This window comes from Anopheles marshallii, chromosome 2 (genome assembly GCF_943734725.1).
Source record: "Anopheles marshallii chromosome 2, idAnoMarsDA_429_01, whole genome shotgun sequence".
NCBI lineage: Eukaryota > Metazoa > Arthropoda > Insecta > Diptera > Culicidae > Anopheles > Anopheles marshallii.
The window spans coordinates 77,272,495-77,286,637 of NC_071326.1; the positions used below are offsets into that span (position 1 = coordinate 77,272,495).

The window sequence follows — 14,143 nt, forward strand, 5'->3', positions numbered from 1 at the left end:
TAACGGGGACCGGTCAATTGAACATCCAGCAAACAGCCGGCAGAGTCCTTGTCCTTGCCCTTGCCCTGCGCGTTTACACACTGCGTGGCGTAAACGAAGAAAGCATTTCGGGCTTTGCGCTGCAATTGTTGAAACGTGCCGATAATTATCGGTTAACGTTAACCGTGTGTGCTGCGAGAGAGCGTGAACAGATGGTCTCTGGTTGTTTTATTTTTCGTTCTGTTCTGACGATGTCCCTTTTGCGTCCCGTTGTTGTTGGCTCAAAGGTTGGGGTTTTGTTGCTCCCTTTGTTGGTAGGGGTTCATGTAATCGGTGTTTGAATAATAGACATGTCTTAGTGCGAAATTCTTTGCAATTATTATACTTTTGGTATTCAAGTTAAAAGTTAAATGTTTAAGTTACACTTAAGCCGGAGAGAAGATCCCGAGGCTTCAGAGGGGAACCAATGAACCAGAGTAAAATAAAAGTGAGGTTATAATTACTTTAATGAGCTTTACATACTTGCGGAGATGTTTTGAAAGTATGGATGAACTGCACAAGACTTTACCGATATTAAATCCCATCTGGACCAAAACTCCGTACCCCGAACCGGTTAACCCAGCTTTGGGTAAATAAAGTTTCAAGGAAAGCCTGAAAGAACAGGCCAATGTAAAAAGCTTTACATACCCTTTCTTACTTACCTATCCGGCGTTACAACCACTTCGAGGTCTTGGGCTGATGCAGGAGTCCTCTAAGCCGCTCACAGTCGAGTCGAGACCAGAGCCATCACTGTATCTCACTTTGGGCTTATCACACCTTCGCTATCCATTTTGGCGACCTCTTTGCGGTTTGGGTCGTCCGGTGTCATTCTGATGACGTGACCAGTCAACCGAAGTCTGGCGAGTCTAATCTGCTGTATGGTAGTGAGTTTTGGTTTTGGTTGGGTCGTCCGGTGTTATTCTCATGACGTGACCAGCCAACCGAAGCCTGGCGAGTCTAATCCGCTGTATGATAATTAGGTCGTCGTACAGCTCATAGAGCTCGTGATTTATAGTGGCTCCTCCATTGTCGTTTCACACATACGGGGCCAACAATACTTCTAAGCATCTTCCTCTCGAGCTAAGTGGCTAGAGGGTTGCATCAGGTTTGAACAAAGTATAAGTTATATAAGTCATATATAGTACCAGCTTCGTTTGTCGCTACAGGTGTTTTGAGTAGAGGATTTTACATGTAGAAAGACTGGTTGGCACAACGTCAATCAATCAATCAATGCTGACCATTGATATGTGAAATTATGGACGAATGCGAAAGTGCGCCCATCTATCTGTACATCTCCTCTGCGTAACATATACTAACCCATAATAAAATCTACTACAATTGCCGGGAGGTATTTAAGTATTGCATAAGTTAAATATGCTTTATTGTAATTGATTTAAGTTAATAAAATTAAACATTTCTCAATACCTTACACAAAGCTCTTCATACGAAACTTTACACACCACAAACAATCTGTGACTGAGTGACTCCGACCTTCGACACACGAGAGAGGAAGTCAATCGTACAGAATATGTTCATTATCACCTTTGCTCTGTCCTAACTAAATGGCGAGATAAACCGAAGCCTTGTCCATGTTTATACAATGAGTTGTTTTTTTTAAATCTGATTGCACTAGATTAGATTGATCCAGTAAGATATTCTCACTCAATAGTACTGTGACTGCAGTTTTACCCGTCCTGCATTACCAATGTGCTATTATAGAGGGAACGGATGCAGCTACCGTTCCCGGTACGGACGTTACAGCTGATCGGCCATCCCTTGAGCGACCAGTTTTGTCGTTAATTTCCGGACATATTGTGCTCAGGTTGAAGTTTGTTATGGTGCTACTCGAGGCACTGCTACTGTTGGGTACGGGAGCCACCGTGCTGGACGCCATGCCCGGTAGTTGCTGGTGTTGCTGCTGATGGTGTGCCTGTCGGTAGTAGTGCCCCTGATGGGAGCTGGACGTTTGACCGTAGGCAGACTGTGTAGAATGCACGTTCGCATAGCTAACTGCCGGTGCGGGATTTATGCAGGACGAAAGATTCAAATGATGAGCATGATGGTGGCCACCAGCGAATGATGCTGAGTAAGCTGACGGTTGTTGCTGGTGAGTGTCGTGATGAGCGGGTTGGAGCATTTTTTCGGACGAATATTGCGTGTAGTGGTACGATGAAGCAGTGCTGGTGGTTGCCGTCGAAGGCTTGCGACTGACCGTTGCTGAGGAGGAAGTGCTGTAAGCGTCTGATGCCATATTGCCAGGTTGTTGATTTGGCAATCGTTGCTGTTGCTGTTGCTGGTGATAGTTGTGACGGTGATGATGGTGGTAGTTTGGGTACAATGAAGCATCCATTTGCGATGCGCTATGCTCCAATGATCCGGACGATCCAATTATTGCATTGTTTGACACATTCCCCAAAGACGTGTAGGTATAGCTTGAGGTACTAGAACTCATGGTGGTAGAAACCATCGTAGAGGTGACAGTAGTATGGCCGGCATATTCCACCGCAGGAACAGTAGTGCTTGGTTTGTGGCTTTTCTTACTTTTCGCACCCGAGTGCTCGGAAGGCCCACCATGAGTTGATGCGGGATATTGCTTTTTCTCCCCAAAGGATGGAAGATAGTAGGGTGTATAATCTTGTCCCATCGATTGGGGATGGCTGGTGTTGGGATAGTTGGTAACGGTTGCAGAAGATCCCGTCTCCAACATTGAACCTTCCGAATTCGATTGGTTGTAGTAACCTTGCGTTACTGATGACTTCCCGTAGTAAGGTATGCTGGCCGAGGTGGCAGAGTTCGATGCACCGCAATTCCCGGACCCGTTGTACGTGGTTTCTCCGTACGACGAGGTAATGTACCCGTTTTGCTGGTTACCAAAATTGTATCCCTTATTGTAATCCATCCCGGAGGAGTTTCCAAACGAATCGAAGTTTAGTATGAGTGGACCTGCTGTACTTGCAGCACTCTCCAGCGTGTTAGAGCCGTAATCAAACGTCTTATCCTTCCGTCCATTCTCGAGCCCAACGGATGGATAGCTCGAGTGAGTGGAGTACGAGTTTCCTATCAAAGCCTCGGCGGAATAGTTATTGTTAGTCGGTTTCTGTGTACAAATGCCGGAATTGCTGCCCATTGCAACATTGCTGTTCGTACTGCTGGAATAGGATTTCGAGGGCTCATTCACGAGCTGGCTTACTGACAGGAAGCTACCACTGGATGGTGCTTCATTCTGTACCGTCCCAACAGAGCTACTGTGCGTGTACGATTTCTTGACATGATTAGTAGCGACCTTGCAGCTTCCAACGGTAGTTGGCTTATTGCTGGTGCCAGCACTCACACCGCCAAATGAATTAACACCCCCGGAGGTGTTGAGTGCTAAATCGCCATTTAGTGTGGGAAGCGTTACGGGAGGAAAGTATGGAGAAGAACTATCGTTCAATATGTTGGATAGTTTGCTGGGGGACGACCATGTTAGGTTATGCTCTTCGCCTGGTGGATGTGCGAAAAAGATGTCCGATTTGTAGTTGCTCGTGGTGGTATATCCTACCGATGTCGGGAACTCGATCGAGGGGGCAGACTCATAGCTCGTTTGCTGTGGTTGTTGATGTTGAGTGATGTGCGATGAAATTGTGGATTGGCCGTTATGTACTCCTGCTGCCATCCAGGAAACGTCGTACTTGGATTGTGTCTGCTGTTGAGGTGCTGGCTGTAGCTGAGATTGATTCTGCGAATTCTGTTGTTGATGATGTAAGCCGTTTCCTTTGTTTGTCCTCTGGGAGACTTTATCCGGCTTTGCAGCAGGTGTTTGCTTGGCCGGGAAGTTGTCTCCCGTTGGCTGATGATATTGTTTGGTGGACAGCTTCGGTGGCGTTCCGTACGTTTGCGTAGTGTTGGTGGAGGACACCGTCACAATCGAGGATTGCGCATATGCTGGTTCCGTCTTAGTAGAGGACGTAAGGCTAAACGTAAAGCTGGTGGCGGGCTTTTCGGTTGCTAGTAACGGATCGAGCACATTAAATGATGCACAATAATTGGCCGGTTTGGCAACAGTTTTGTGAAAGTATCCGTACGTCTCGTACGACGGTGTGGTCATCGTTGTCGCTAGCATCGTACTGTTCGTATACTGAGATTGAACGTTTCGGGGCTGTGAAGCGGTCGTGCTAGTTAGCGAGAATGTGAATTCGATCGATGGTTTTTCGATCACTGAGCTAAACTCGTCTACCGTTTTCACCGGGTTAAGTGCGCCACACGAAGAACCATAAAAATGTGTCGAACCGATCGCAGATTGTGCCGTCGTCGGGGCTGTACATGTGTTAGATGTAAGCGTGAATGTGAACGTTGCACTGCCGGGGAATTCTGTGTCCGTTGAGAGTGATCTATTCGTGGAACCAACCGTTGTCGATCTGTTTGCTGCTACAGGTCTGTTATCAAGCATATTATCTATCGATTGGTAAATGGTGGGGAAATTGGTGAAACTGTTTTCCTTCGTGGAGGAGCCAGTAATCGTAATGGTGCTGGATGCTGTCGTCACCGCTGCCGATACGTTAGTAGCCAAGGCAGGGATCGAATGGAGGGTTGAAACATCAAGCCCCACTGTTGGTACGCTTCCAACACTCATCGTATCAATGTGTCCATAGTTGAAATACGATGAAAAACTATCTAATATTATACCATTCGTTTGTTCGTTAGTTGAAATGATGTTAGACTTCGATGGTGGGTGTTCTATTGGCGTCGTATCGTGACATTCGTCACCTTCTCCGGTATCCGCGTGATTGCCTGCTGCTTTTCCACCACCGGCTACAATCGGAAAGCTCATTAGATAAGCTGCGGTCGGTGATAGGGTACCATCTTCATTATTTCCATGCACATTCGAACCATCGGGGCCAACGTGCAGATTTGCAAAAATGTCTTCCGCTAGTTCAGTTTGATTTAAACTTATATCCAGTTGCGTTTCCCGTGCAAGATCATTCACATTCGATTGAGCATCTTTCTGTTGTTCCTTGGATGCGTTTTTACTAATTGCTGATGCTAACGAAGACGATTGTTGAAGCTCGTGTTCGTTTTCTTTTTGTTGAGTTTCGCCATCACCTTTCGCTACCGTTTCGTTGTGAGCTTTTCCGATCTCATGGAGCCGTGCACGTTTTGCCGCCGATGCATCGTGACTTTTGCTCTGTCTAGTAGTGGTAGTACTTGGTGTGCTGGATTTTCGTAATCTTATACATTTTTCAATCAACCGCTTCCGTTTCAATCTGGGCGCTTTTGAAGATTTCAAGGTATCGGACGTGCTTCTTCGTAACGGTGGTATGGGTATCTTGCCGTTCACTATCCTGCCCGGGATAAGATCAATCGATTTTATGGTAAATTTACCCCGTTTGCTCCTATATCGTGCAGAGCTGGCGTCAGGAGGACGATTTTTAAGATTAATCTTCGATCGAACATCCTCGTTGCCCACGATTAGCAGGGATGAGGGTGGCGCCACGATTGGTACCTGGACAAGATTACCGTTGTTTGATATTATTACACTTGTGGTCATTATCGGTGTGGGATGTAGAGCAGGTGTGACGTTCACTAAAAATAGGAAAATAAATTTTATTGTTAGCTTCCTCCCGTCTGTGAACAGTTTCGCTTACTTACCACCATTTCCAGGACCTATTCCATTGAAGTGCCTCAATGTAGGTGCACCAGTAGTAGAAGATAAGATGTTACAAGAACTGCAACTACTGGTGGCTATGTTCACTCCGTTTGCTGTCGATGGAACACATTTAACAACACTTAACTCTAAAGACTCCGAACTCGCTACACTCGCTGGAGGCTGTTTAGCTATCACAGGTGGTTTTTTGGGAGCTGTTCCGGTGCGACGTTGCTTCGGTGCCGGTTTCTTTTCCCGATTTCCATTTTCTTTCTCCTCACTTTGTCGCTGTATTTCCTCCTCGGCTATCGTATACTTGCACGGTGGAACGTTAATTTTTGCCTTACGCAATAATCCCGCCAGTTCTTCATTTCTCACTAGCATCCGCTTTAGACGTTGCTCTTGCTCCTTAACATGTTCTGAAAGTAGTTTATAGTAGTTTATTGAAAGCAGTGCTGAGAGCTTACTCTGAAACTTTTACATTTTGGAGCTTGCCTACCTTTCAGTGGATCGTTACATTCTTCTACCAGCACCTTAATCTTTTTTTGTAGTTTAGTAATAAGCTCAATGGCCCGTTGGAGGATTTCCACCTTGCTGAGCGTTGATGTTGGTTCATGGTCAGGAAGAAGACGTTGAAGATCTTCGAATGTTTTGTTCAACCGTTCCCGTCGCTCCTTCTCCCAGATGCGATTTTGTCTGTGGGATTTTTGAACCGCCGGGAGGGATCCACATGTTATTTACTTTTTGATATTAGGCAGCAAGCTGTTAAATCAACTGTGTCCACTTCATTGGAACCCCCGATACTCACGGAGAGGGTTTCTTTTTGGTCATCCTTTACTTCACTAGCATGTGTCGAAGCAGTGGAGGGAATGCTACATGCCCCTTCAAACATATTATCGGATAATTACACTTTTCGTCAAATTAGCACACATTTTGGATTGAATTTACCCAAACAAGCCCTAATAATTCCTACGCCCAGGCGTAAACCAACTCGTTTGACAGTTCGCTTTGTTTACATTTGTTTTACAGCCGCCACCAATGGAATGGCGGCTAATTTAGCGTTTTGCAGCCGCCAATCTGTTTGCACTTTCAGTTTGAATGTAAACATTGCCCGTTTATTGTGGGGTTTTTTTATATGTTTTTCTAACTATACCATAATGAAAGTTCGATTGATTCTTGAACATAACAGCATTTTCCACAACATTAGAATACATTTTTCAAAAGACCAACTAATGTGATATATCTTTACATCTATCTTAGTCTTTTCTACATCATTCTATTGCATCATGGCAGACTCCAAGGTGCCGTGAAGGTCCAGTTTGGATTGTGTGTTATACCGTTGCAAGACCACGATACAGGCACCATGTAATCGACGATCGAATCTCCAATATCCGGACAATTTCGCCGGGCGTAGTACTCCATATTGTACAGGCTCAGATGCAACCCATTCCCTATGGAAAGCATCAACCACAGGAGCACATTTCCCACATCCTTGCCCATTCGCTTGGTGACAAACATCAGCAACAGGCCAAGAAACTCGAACTGTACAAACATTACCGGATAGAAGAAACGGAACGTAAACGCCAGTATGAGCTCATGGAACACGGCCGACACAGTAAACACGGCCACCGTAGCAAGTGGCCTACAGTTACGGAACACATGCTCGACACAATCCTTGTACACGTACGTGTATAGCCAATCGTGCACCACCACGTTCCACGATCGGATGTATCCGGCAAAGGTGGACTCGTTCCACCAGTCACGATAGAACATCCGATCGGCAAATCGCAATAGCTCTGCCGCACCATTCATCCACGCATGCAGTGAACAATAGAAGAAACACAATAAAAACAATGTGCTGGGCATGAAACTGCAGAAAAGTGTCTTTATGAGGTTGCCAGAACTAATCTGAGCAGGGCCAAAATTTTCATACAATGGTGCTAAGAGTCGTTCCAGGATAAAACTCATAAACAACACGGTTCCTACTACCTCAATCGCATGAAGAAGTACAATGCGCCATCGGATCTGTCTCGTGCGTGGATATTCATCCCGGTATACTAAGGTGGGGACAAACATGAAGTAAACATACATTGCAAATGATGGTAGAACATAGAAAGTGTTCGCATGAATCGTCTCATCACTTGTACGACTTATCAATGCTTTTGGTACGTTACTACGGACAAAGGCGTGCGCTTTCATTAGGAGGCGAGTCATTTCCATGAGGTATGTCACACCACTTGCTGGTGGAAGATCAAACCATAAGTGAGCTTTAATGGCGGCAACGATAAATCCACACTGGTACGAGACGAACAGCACGAGGGCAGTCCAGTCCCAAAGTCTTTGAACGATAGAACCTACGGAAGAAATCACGAAGCATTACAATAGTGGAGTTTATATCGAAGAAATCCTTGTAACTTACCCTGTTTACAGTTCCTGTGATTTGCAGCCCACATTCTGAAGCAGGGATACAGCAAGAAGGTGGAAGTTTGCATACAACACCACAGCATCAGTGCAATGTGGAACTTTCCGAACCCAGCAATGATCGGTCGAAAACCCAGATAGATACTGTCGAATTCAAGAAAGTTAATCATCGTTTCAGGCTGAACTATTTCAAACCGGTTTAACCTACATGCCAGTATCCACAAGGTCGTGCACCACGGTGTAAAGGAAAAGGATTATCAGCATCACGACGAAAATGTGATAGATCGTTTTGATGTGTCTCACCGCCATCATATCCGTCAACGGGGAATCACGAGCCCTAAAGACTTTATTGGCCAACTTTCTTTTCGTTGTTAAAGCCCGCCGCTGAACATCCTTACTCGTTGCATTGGACGATTCATCGGTGAACAGCTGTATTCTTTCTAAGTTCGGAAAATTTAACTCTTTAGCATCCGTTAAGAGATCACGTATCGGAATTTTCATTTCCATCGCAACACTTTCACTTATTTGGTCGATCAAGTTCTCCTGTTAAGTTTGAGGAAGATATTGCTAAGTTCGAATCAATTCTCAGATGGTAAGTAGCCCCACTTACGTGCAGTTTTTGTTGCATCTTCCCTATTGTCATATCAGTTCCCATTGCCACATGGTATTCTCGTTGAGCTGGAAGTGAAATGGGAAGTAAATTGCACAATTACATTATGTTATACTAAAGTATCTCGTATTGATTGCATGTCTAGTAGATATTCTTATTGAAGGTATATATTAATTCGATAAAATTATCTTTACCACTAGTGCCAGAACTTTCATTTTCACTACCAATATCATCCATTGTTTCTTTCTTTCTGCTCTCCTTCTTTTGTAGGACCAAAGTTACTCCGAACAACACAACATCCACACGATGCTTTCGCTTAAACGGTTTAATAGTTAGAATAATTTCTCCAAGCCTTCTGTTAGACGAACAGGAGCCCGAAAGTTCGTAATCATAAGGCCAGTCGTTACGGAATCGCTTTAAAGCACTTGAGAGCACTTGCCGAGTGCAGCTGTACTTAGTCAGTCCGCAGTGACGAACGCACGCATATCAGCTCGGCTACACTTTCGGTACATAGTTGAGTCACCGCGAAACAGCTGGAAAAATGATCGTCCGATAACGCACAAAGTATTGTACCATTTCATCACATCACACAGATATTCCCCAAACAAGGCAACAATTTGATTGCCCGAAACACTGGCACTGAAACACAACTGTTGGTACTGAAATTAACTGTTTACTTTACTTTACGGGAACTGCGCTTTTAATACGGTGCTCCAACGATGGTTCTTTAAGAAGCTTCAGACAATGAGTATAATTTGCTCGAAAAATGAGTCCCGCTTTTATATTCGTCACGCCTCACTGATCGGCCACAACATTCAAATCGAGAATCAATCCGGTCCGGGTTTTGGTAACCGGTTTTAGAAAACTAATAACTCCACCCGTGCTATTCTGGCGATGAGCAACCGAAACATTCATTTCGTTGCGAATCTTCCGATTTGTCCACACAATTCGTTGCAACATGCATGCGATTCAGAACATGCTATGCTTACTTATTAACTATGCTTAATAAGTAAGCGAACTCATGTCGGGTCTATTGAAGGTCGTTTGGTTCCTATAACAGCGCGACAAATGATTAAAAAATCCTGCTTTTTATCACAACAAACCGGTCTAACACAAATTTCAACGGTCGACTATTTTTTTGTGCATTTTGTTGCATTTTTGTGCAGGTTTTTGACTAGTTCCACTTTTGGTGTAACTCTTAAAAGATTGATTTAAACAAACATTAAACAAAGCTGGTAAAGTTCTTGAATGTTTTCACATCCAACGAACAACTGTAATTTCCGATTTGATCAATTACATTTGCACTATCTTATGCTGCGAATTTCCTTCATCTCAGTTTTTTTTGTCAGCAAAAGTCTTGAGTTCAATATCATGTTTTCCAGGATAGCGATTCGATACTAAAATTGTACTGTAAGGCCGACTATAGGCGTGCTTCTGGGTGTCTCTACTACTAGTTGACCTAATTTAGGTTTTCTTCTCTTCTTTTAAATGCCACAACTATCTTAAAAGGTTTAGGACCTGTCATACCTGGGTCAATCTTGAACTTTATTCACCCATAGCAGAATAGTGAAGTCCTGCGTACAGGGGATTGGTATGGAAGTGATTTTGGACTGTTCCTTTCGCGTGAAGACTGGCGCCGCTATCAACACACAACCGGTTCGTCTTCGGTCCGATTTATTCAGCTATCACTCAGATAAAAAAAGTTAATTATTACGGTTGTAAGAAGTTTTTTTTTTCCATTCCATCTCCATGTTCTCTGTTGGAGAGACCGTTCAACGAGAAAATCGTTGAGGATTAATCTTTCAGTTTAAACGTTCCGGACAGACTATGCTTATCTCTGCTAGGCTCGTTATTACATACATAAACAGTTGAAGATTGTTTAAAAATGCATTAAAAAAACACTTGGTGGACTTTGAACCTGACACTTTAAAACAGCATCAAGCTTCTTTGCGATGCTTCACCAGTAAAGTGATACGATGTTAATTAAGCTGTTCGATATGTCTTTACAGCGTGCGTAATAAACACATTTAAAGGTTTTGTTCTAAGTTTAACGAAGCACGTGTAATTATGTTTTATCTGCGTGCAATACCTTTCATTCCGTTTGCGCGGTGACTAATGCACCTGGATACTGGAAATATACGGATGTTGTTTCGCATCCATCGTACTCAACCAGTTGCGTGCGTTGTTCAAAGTACGCTTTAGTACAGTTGCACTCGGCACCCGTTAACGGGTGCCCTCCATCATTTCAGTGCGCGTTCCCTCAACACACACACGCAATTGACCGGCGCAGTGACATGGTGGAAAGATTACCGTCCTATCGCCGGGGCTTCAAGAACGCGACCGCGCTTCGTACAGCGGGAGGCTTCGGAGATTTAGTTGTTGATTGGCCGCCACCAAGTCGGGACGCATTCTCCCTGGAAAGGCTCGTGCGCCGTGTTGTACTACCCCACCAGTGCACATCTGTCGTACGAAAGAAGAAAAGAAGCATAAATAGACAACAACCAAAAAAAAAACGCCAAGAACAATGAGTGATGCTGGTAGTGGAAGTGAAAGTTCTAGCTCGGGAGCCAATGAGGGTCCGGTCGAATCGACCGTACAAAATGCGATCAACAATCGCGGTAAGCATGTGTTGGTGGGCCGGTGTCTAATGCGGACGTAATACCACTTGTATGGTTTCTCCCTTAGAATGTTTTCTAATTTGGAACTTTCGTTATGTAAAAATGTGTCCGTTATGATGACAACGCAACCAATAGCAATATAAGGTGCTTATTGTGTAACGGAATGTAAATGGACCATTTCCTTCCAAAATTCTACTTCCAGCTCAGCGGGAATATCGCGAGGAGATAGTGAAAGATATGGCCATCGAAAAGATGAAACAGAAAATGCATGTAAGTGAAGCTGCACTCAGTTCGTTGGGGGTTTGGGCCTGCTAATAGCATCACTGCTCTGCACCTCCATTGCAGGACATTGTCGATCGGATGAGTAAAGATGTGGAGAAAAAAATGGACCTCGCCGTGGATGATCTGTTCACCGAGGTGAAACAGTTCAATCTGAAGAACTACGAGCTCAAACAACTTTTCAACGAAAAGGCGACCCATGGGATGGGCAGAGATGGTCCTCGAAAGAGTGCCAAATCGGGTGGGAAATTGCCCGATAAAGTGTTTATGCCACGGAACTCGTTGCTGACTGATCTGTTCGAAGTGAAACACATCAAAACGATCTACCACATTTTCGTCGTGATGTTGATCATTCTGTTCCTCAATACTGTGGTGCACGATTTTGTGGATACTGGAAGGTATGATGGAGAATTACGGATCATTGTAAAGTGACGATTACTTACTTATTTTTTTTTTCGTTTCGACAGTATCAATCTGGGTTTTCGACCGATCATTGCTGGGTTCGGGAAGTTCCACATTGCACTGATGCTGTGGTGTTGTATGCAAACTTCCACCTTCTTGCTGTATCCCTGCTTCAGAATGTGGGCTGCAAATCACAGGAACTGTAAACAGGGTAAGTTACAAGGATTTCTTCGATATAAACTCCACTATTGTAATGCTACATGATTTCTTCCGTAGGTTCTATCGTTCAAAGACTTTGGGACTGGACTGCCCTCGTGCTGTTCGTCTCGTACCAGTGTGGATTTATCGTCGCTGCAATTAAAGCTCACTTATGGTTTGATCTTCCACCAGCAAGTGGCGTGGCGTACCTCATGGAAATGACTCGCCTCCTAATGAAAGCGCACGCCTTTGTCCGTAGTAACGTGCCGAGAGCATTAACAAACGATAACAAGCATGCCGACTGCAAGCCAGCGTCTCCAGACACTTTTCGTGGCCTACCATCGTTCTCAACCTATGTGTACTTCTTATTTGCACCCACCTTAGTATACCGGGATGAATATCCACGCACGAAGCAGATCCGATGGCGCGTTGTAGCTCGTCATGCGCTTGAGGTGATTGGAGTCGTGTTCTACATCAGCTTCATCCTGGAACGCTTCCTGGCACCTTTATTCGCGAAGTTTGGCCATGCCAAAATTAGTTCCGGTAGCTTCGTCCTGTCACTATTCGGTAGCATTATGCCCGGTTCGTTATCATTCCTGTGTGCCTTCTACAGTTTGCTGCATGCGTGGATGAATGGTGCGGCAGAGCTATTGCGATTTGCCGATCGGATGTTCTATCGTGACTGGTGGAACGAGTCCACCTTTGCCGGATACATCCGATCGTGGAACGTGGTGGTGCACGATTGGCTATACACGTACGTGTACAAGGATTGTGTCGAGCATGTGTTCCGTAACTGTAGGCCACTTGCTACGGTGGCCGTGTTTACTGTGTCGGCCGTGTTCCATGAGCTCATACTGGCGTTTACGTTCCGTTTCTTCTATCCGGTAATGTTTGTACAGTTCGAGTTTCTTGGCCTGTTGCTGATGTTTGTCACCAAGCGAATGGGCAAGGATGTGGGAAATGTGCTCCTGTGGTTGATGCTTTCCATAGGGAATGGGTTGCATCTGAGCCTGTACAATATGGAGTACTACGCCCGGCGAAATTGTCCGGATATTGGAGATTCGATCGTCGATTACATGGTGCCTGTATCGTGGTCTTGCAACGGTATATCGCATAACCCTAATTGGACCATTACGGCACCGTGGAGTCTCCAATGACGGAATAGGACGATGTAGAAAAGACTGAAATAGATGTAAAGATGTATCGCTTAAGTCCTTCCTTTGAGATCAAAGTTGTCATATGTAGTGAAAACCAGTATAATGTTTGAAATAAATTTGTCTTGAATTGTGTACCTTTCGAGCCAATCAAAGATCGTTTCATTCGTAAATACCACACAATATTCACCTGAAATAGAAGAAAACAAGTGTAAAAAAACATTCCGAGAACAGCTGTTTAAAAAAAATGGTGAAAGCACAATAGCCGCCGTTAAGCGTTTCTCAAGCCGCCAAATAGCCGCCGCTTCGATTTGTGGCGGCTAAAATCGAAAGTAAACAAGCAAACTGTCAAACGAGGTAGATTTATGGTTTTTGCACGATAAAAAAAATGTTCGTTTTGTTTGCACAAATTTGCGCAAAATTGCTTTGTGGCAAATTTGCTTGTTTAATGTAAGGATTTTGTATAGTTTCTTGGTGCTGTGGTAAAGCAATGCGTTAAATATTAACCTCTTAAATATTCTGCCCCCCGTTTGTACGCTGCTCGTGATGTCCTATGTTGTTGTTTGTTTGCCGAAATATATTCTACCCAAAAGCGTAAACTTTTTTTACGTATAGAAAATTCAACTGCACACCGGTTTTTGTACACTCAACTCATCGCGTTGTCGATTGCCGGCTTGAATCAACAGCGCGTGCTGGTCGTTTGTTGTTCCCGCTTATTAACAACGCTCGCGGATGTTACCGTGCGCGTCTTGCGTTGCTGTTGTGGCGGCGTGAAGGGTGCTGATTGCGTGCGGAAAGTTCACTTTCAGTCATTCGTTTA

The 14,143-nt window shown here is 44.5% G+C and overlaps 3 protein-coding genes across 3 annotated transcripts; 1 reads left to right on the forward strand and 2 right to left on the reverse strand.

The window, feature by feature from the left end:
• Positions 1-1,717: 1,717 nt before the first annotated feature.
• LOC128708527 (mucin-6-like) lies at positions 1,718-6,472 on the reverse strand. Its single transcript, XM_053803505.1, has 4 exons — positions 6,450-6,472; positions 6,141-6,337; positions 5,647-6,060; positions 1,718-5,580 (listed from the first exon to the last, which is right to left on the reverse strand). Exons 1-4 carry the CDS (start codon positions 6,470-6,472, stop codon positions 1,718-1,720), a joined length of 4,497 nt encoding a protein of 1,498 aa, XP_053659480.1.
• A 453-nt stretch (positions 6,473-6,925) lies between these two features.
• LOC128718614 (sterol O-acyltransferase 1-like) lies at positions 6,926-8,690 on the reverse strand. The gene is made up of 4 exons (XM_053812236.1): positions 8,673-8,690; positions 8,271-8,605; positions 8,057-8,206; positions 6,926-7,979 (listed from the first exon to the last, which is right to left on the reverse strand). Exons 1-4 carry the CDS (start codon positions 8,688-8,690, stop codon positions 6,926-6,928), a joined length of 1,557 nt encoding a protein of 518 aa, XP_053668211.1.
• A 2,506-nt stretch (positions 8,691-11,196) lies between these two features.
• LOC128706969 (sterol O-acyltransferase 1-like) lies at positions 11,197-13,326 on the forward strand. The gene is made up of 5 exons (XM_053801914.1): positions 11,197-11,290; positions 11,493-11,560; positions 11,636-11,967; positions 12,037-12,182; positions 12,248-13,326. The coding sequence occupies exons 1-5, from the start codon at positions 11,197-11,199 to the stop codon at positions 13,324-13,326; spliced, it is 1,719 nt and encodes a 572-aa protein (XP_053657889.1).
• The last annotated feature ends 817 nt before the right edge of the window (positions 13,327-14,143 follow it).

What these genes read in the sequence shown, in the direction of transcription:
- LOC128708527 (XM_053803505.1), bottom strand. Translation starts at nt 6,472, where the DNA reads ATGACCAAAAAGAAACCCTCTCC. An exon ending in ATGTAACGATCCACTGAAAG is followed by an intron (nt 6,061 to 6,140) that starts GTAGGCAAGCTC and finishes AACTACTTTCAG; the next exon opens with AACATGTTAAGGAGCAAGAG. An exon ending in AATAGGTCCTGGAAATGGTG is followed by an intron (nt 5,581 to 5,646) that starts GTAAGTAAGCGA and finishes TCCTATTTTTAG; the next exon opens with TGAACGTCACACCTGCTCTA.
- LOC128718614 (XM_053812236.1), bottom strand. An exon ending in GACCTTGTGGATACTGGCAT is followed by an intron (nt 8,207 to 8,270) that starts GTAGGTTAAACC and finishes TGAATTCGACAG; the next exon opens with TATCTATCTGGGTTTTCGAC. An exon ending in AGGAACTGTAAACAGGGTAA is followed by an intron (nt 7,980 to 8,056) that starts GTTACAAGGATT and finishes TATCGTTCAAAG; the next exon opens with ACTTTGGGACTGGACTGCCC.
- LOC128706969 (XM_053801914.1), top strand. Translation starts at nt 11,197, where the DNA reads ATGAGTGATGCTGGTAGTGGAAGTGAAAGTTCTAGCTCGGGAGCCAAT. An exon ending in AAATGCGATCAACAATCGCG is followed by an intron (nt 11,291 to 11,492) that starts GTAAGCATGTGT and finishes TTCTACTTCCAG; the next exon opens with CTCAGCGGGAATATCGCGAG. An exon ending in AGATGAAACAGAAAATGCAT is followed by an intron (nt 11,561 to 11,635) that starts GTAAGTGAAGCT and finishes CCTCCATTGCAG; the next exon opens with GACATTGTCGATCGGATGAG.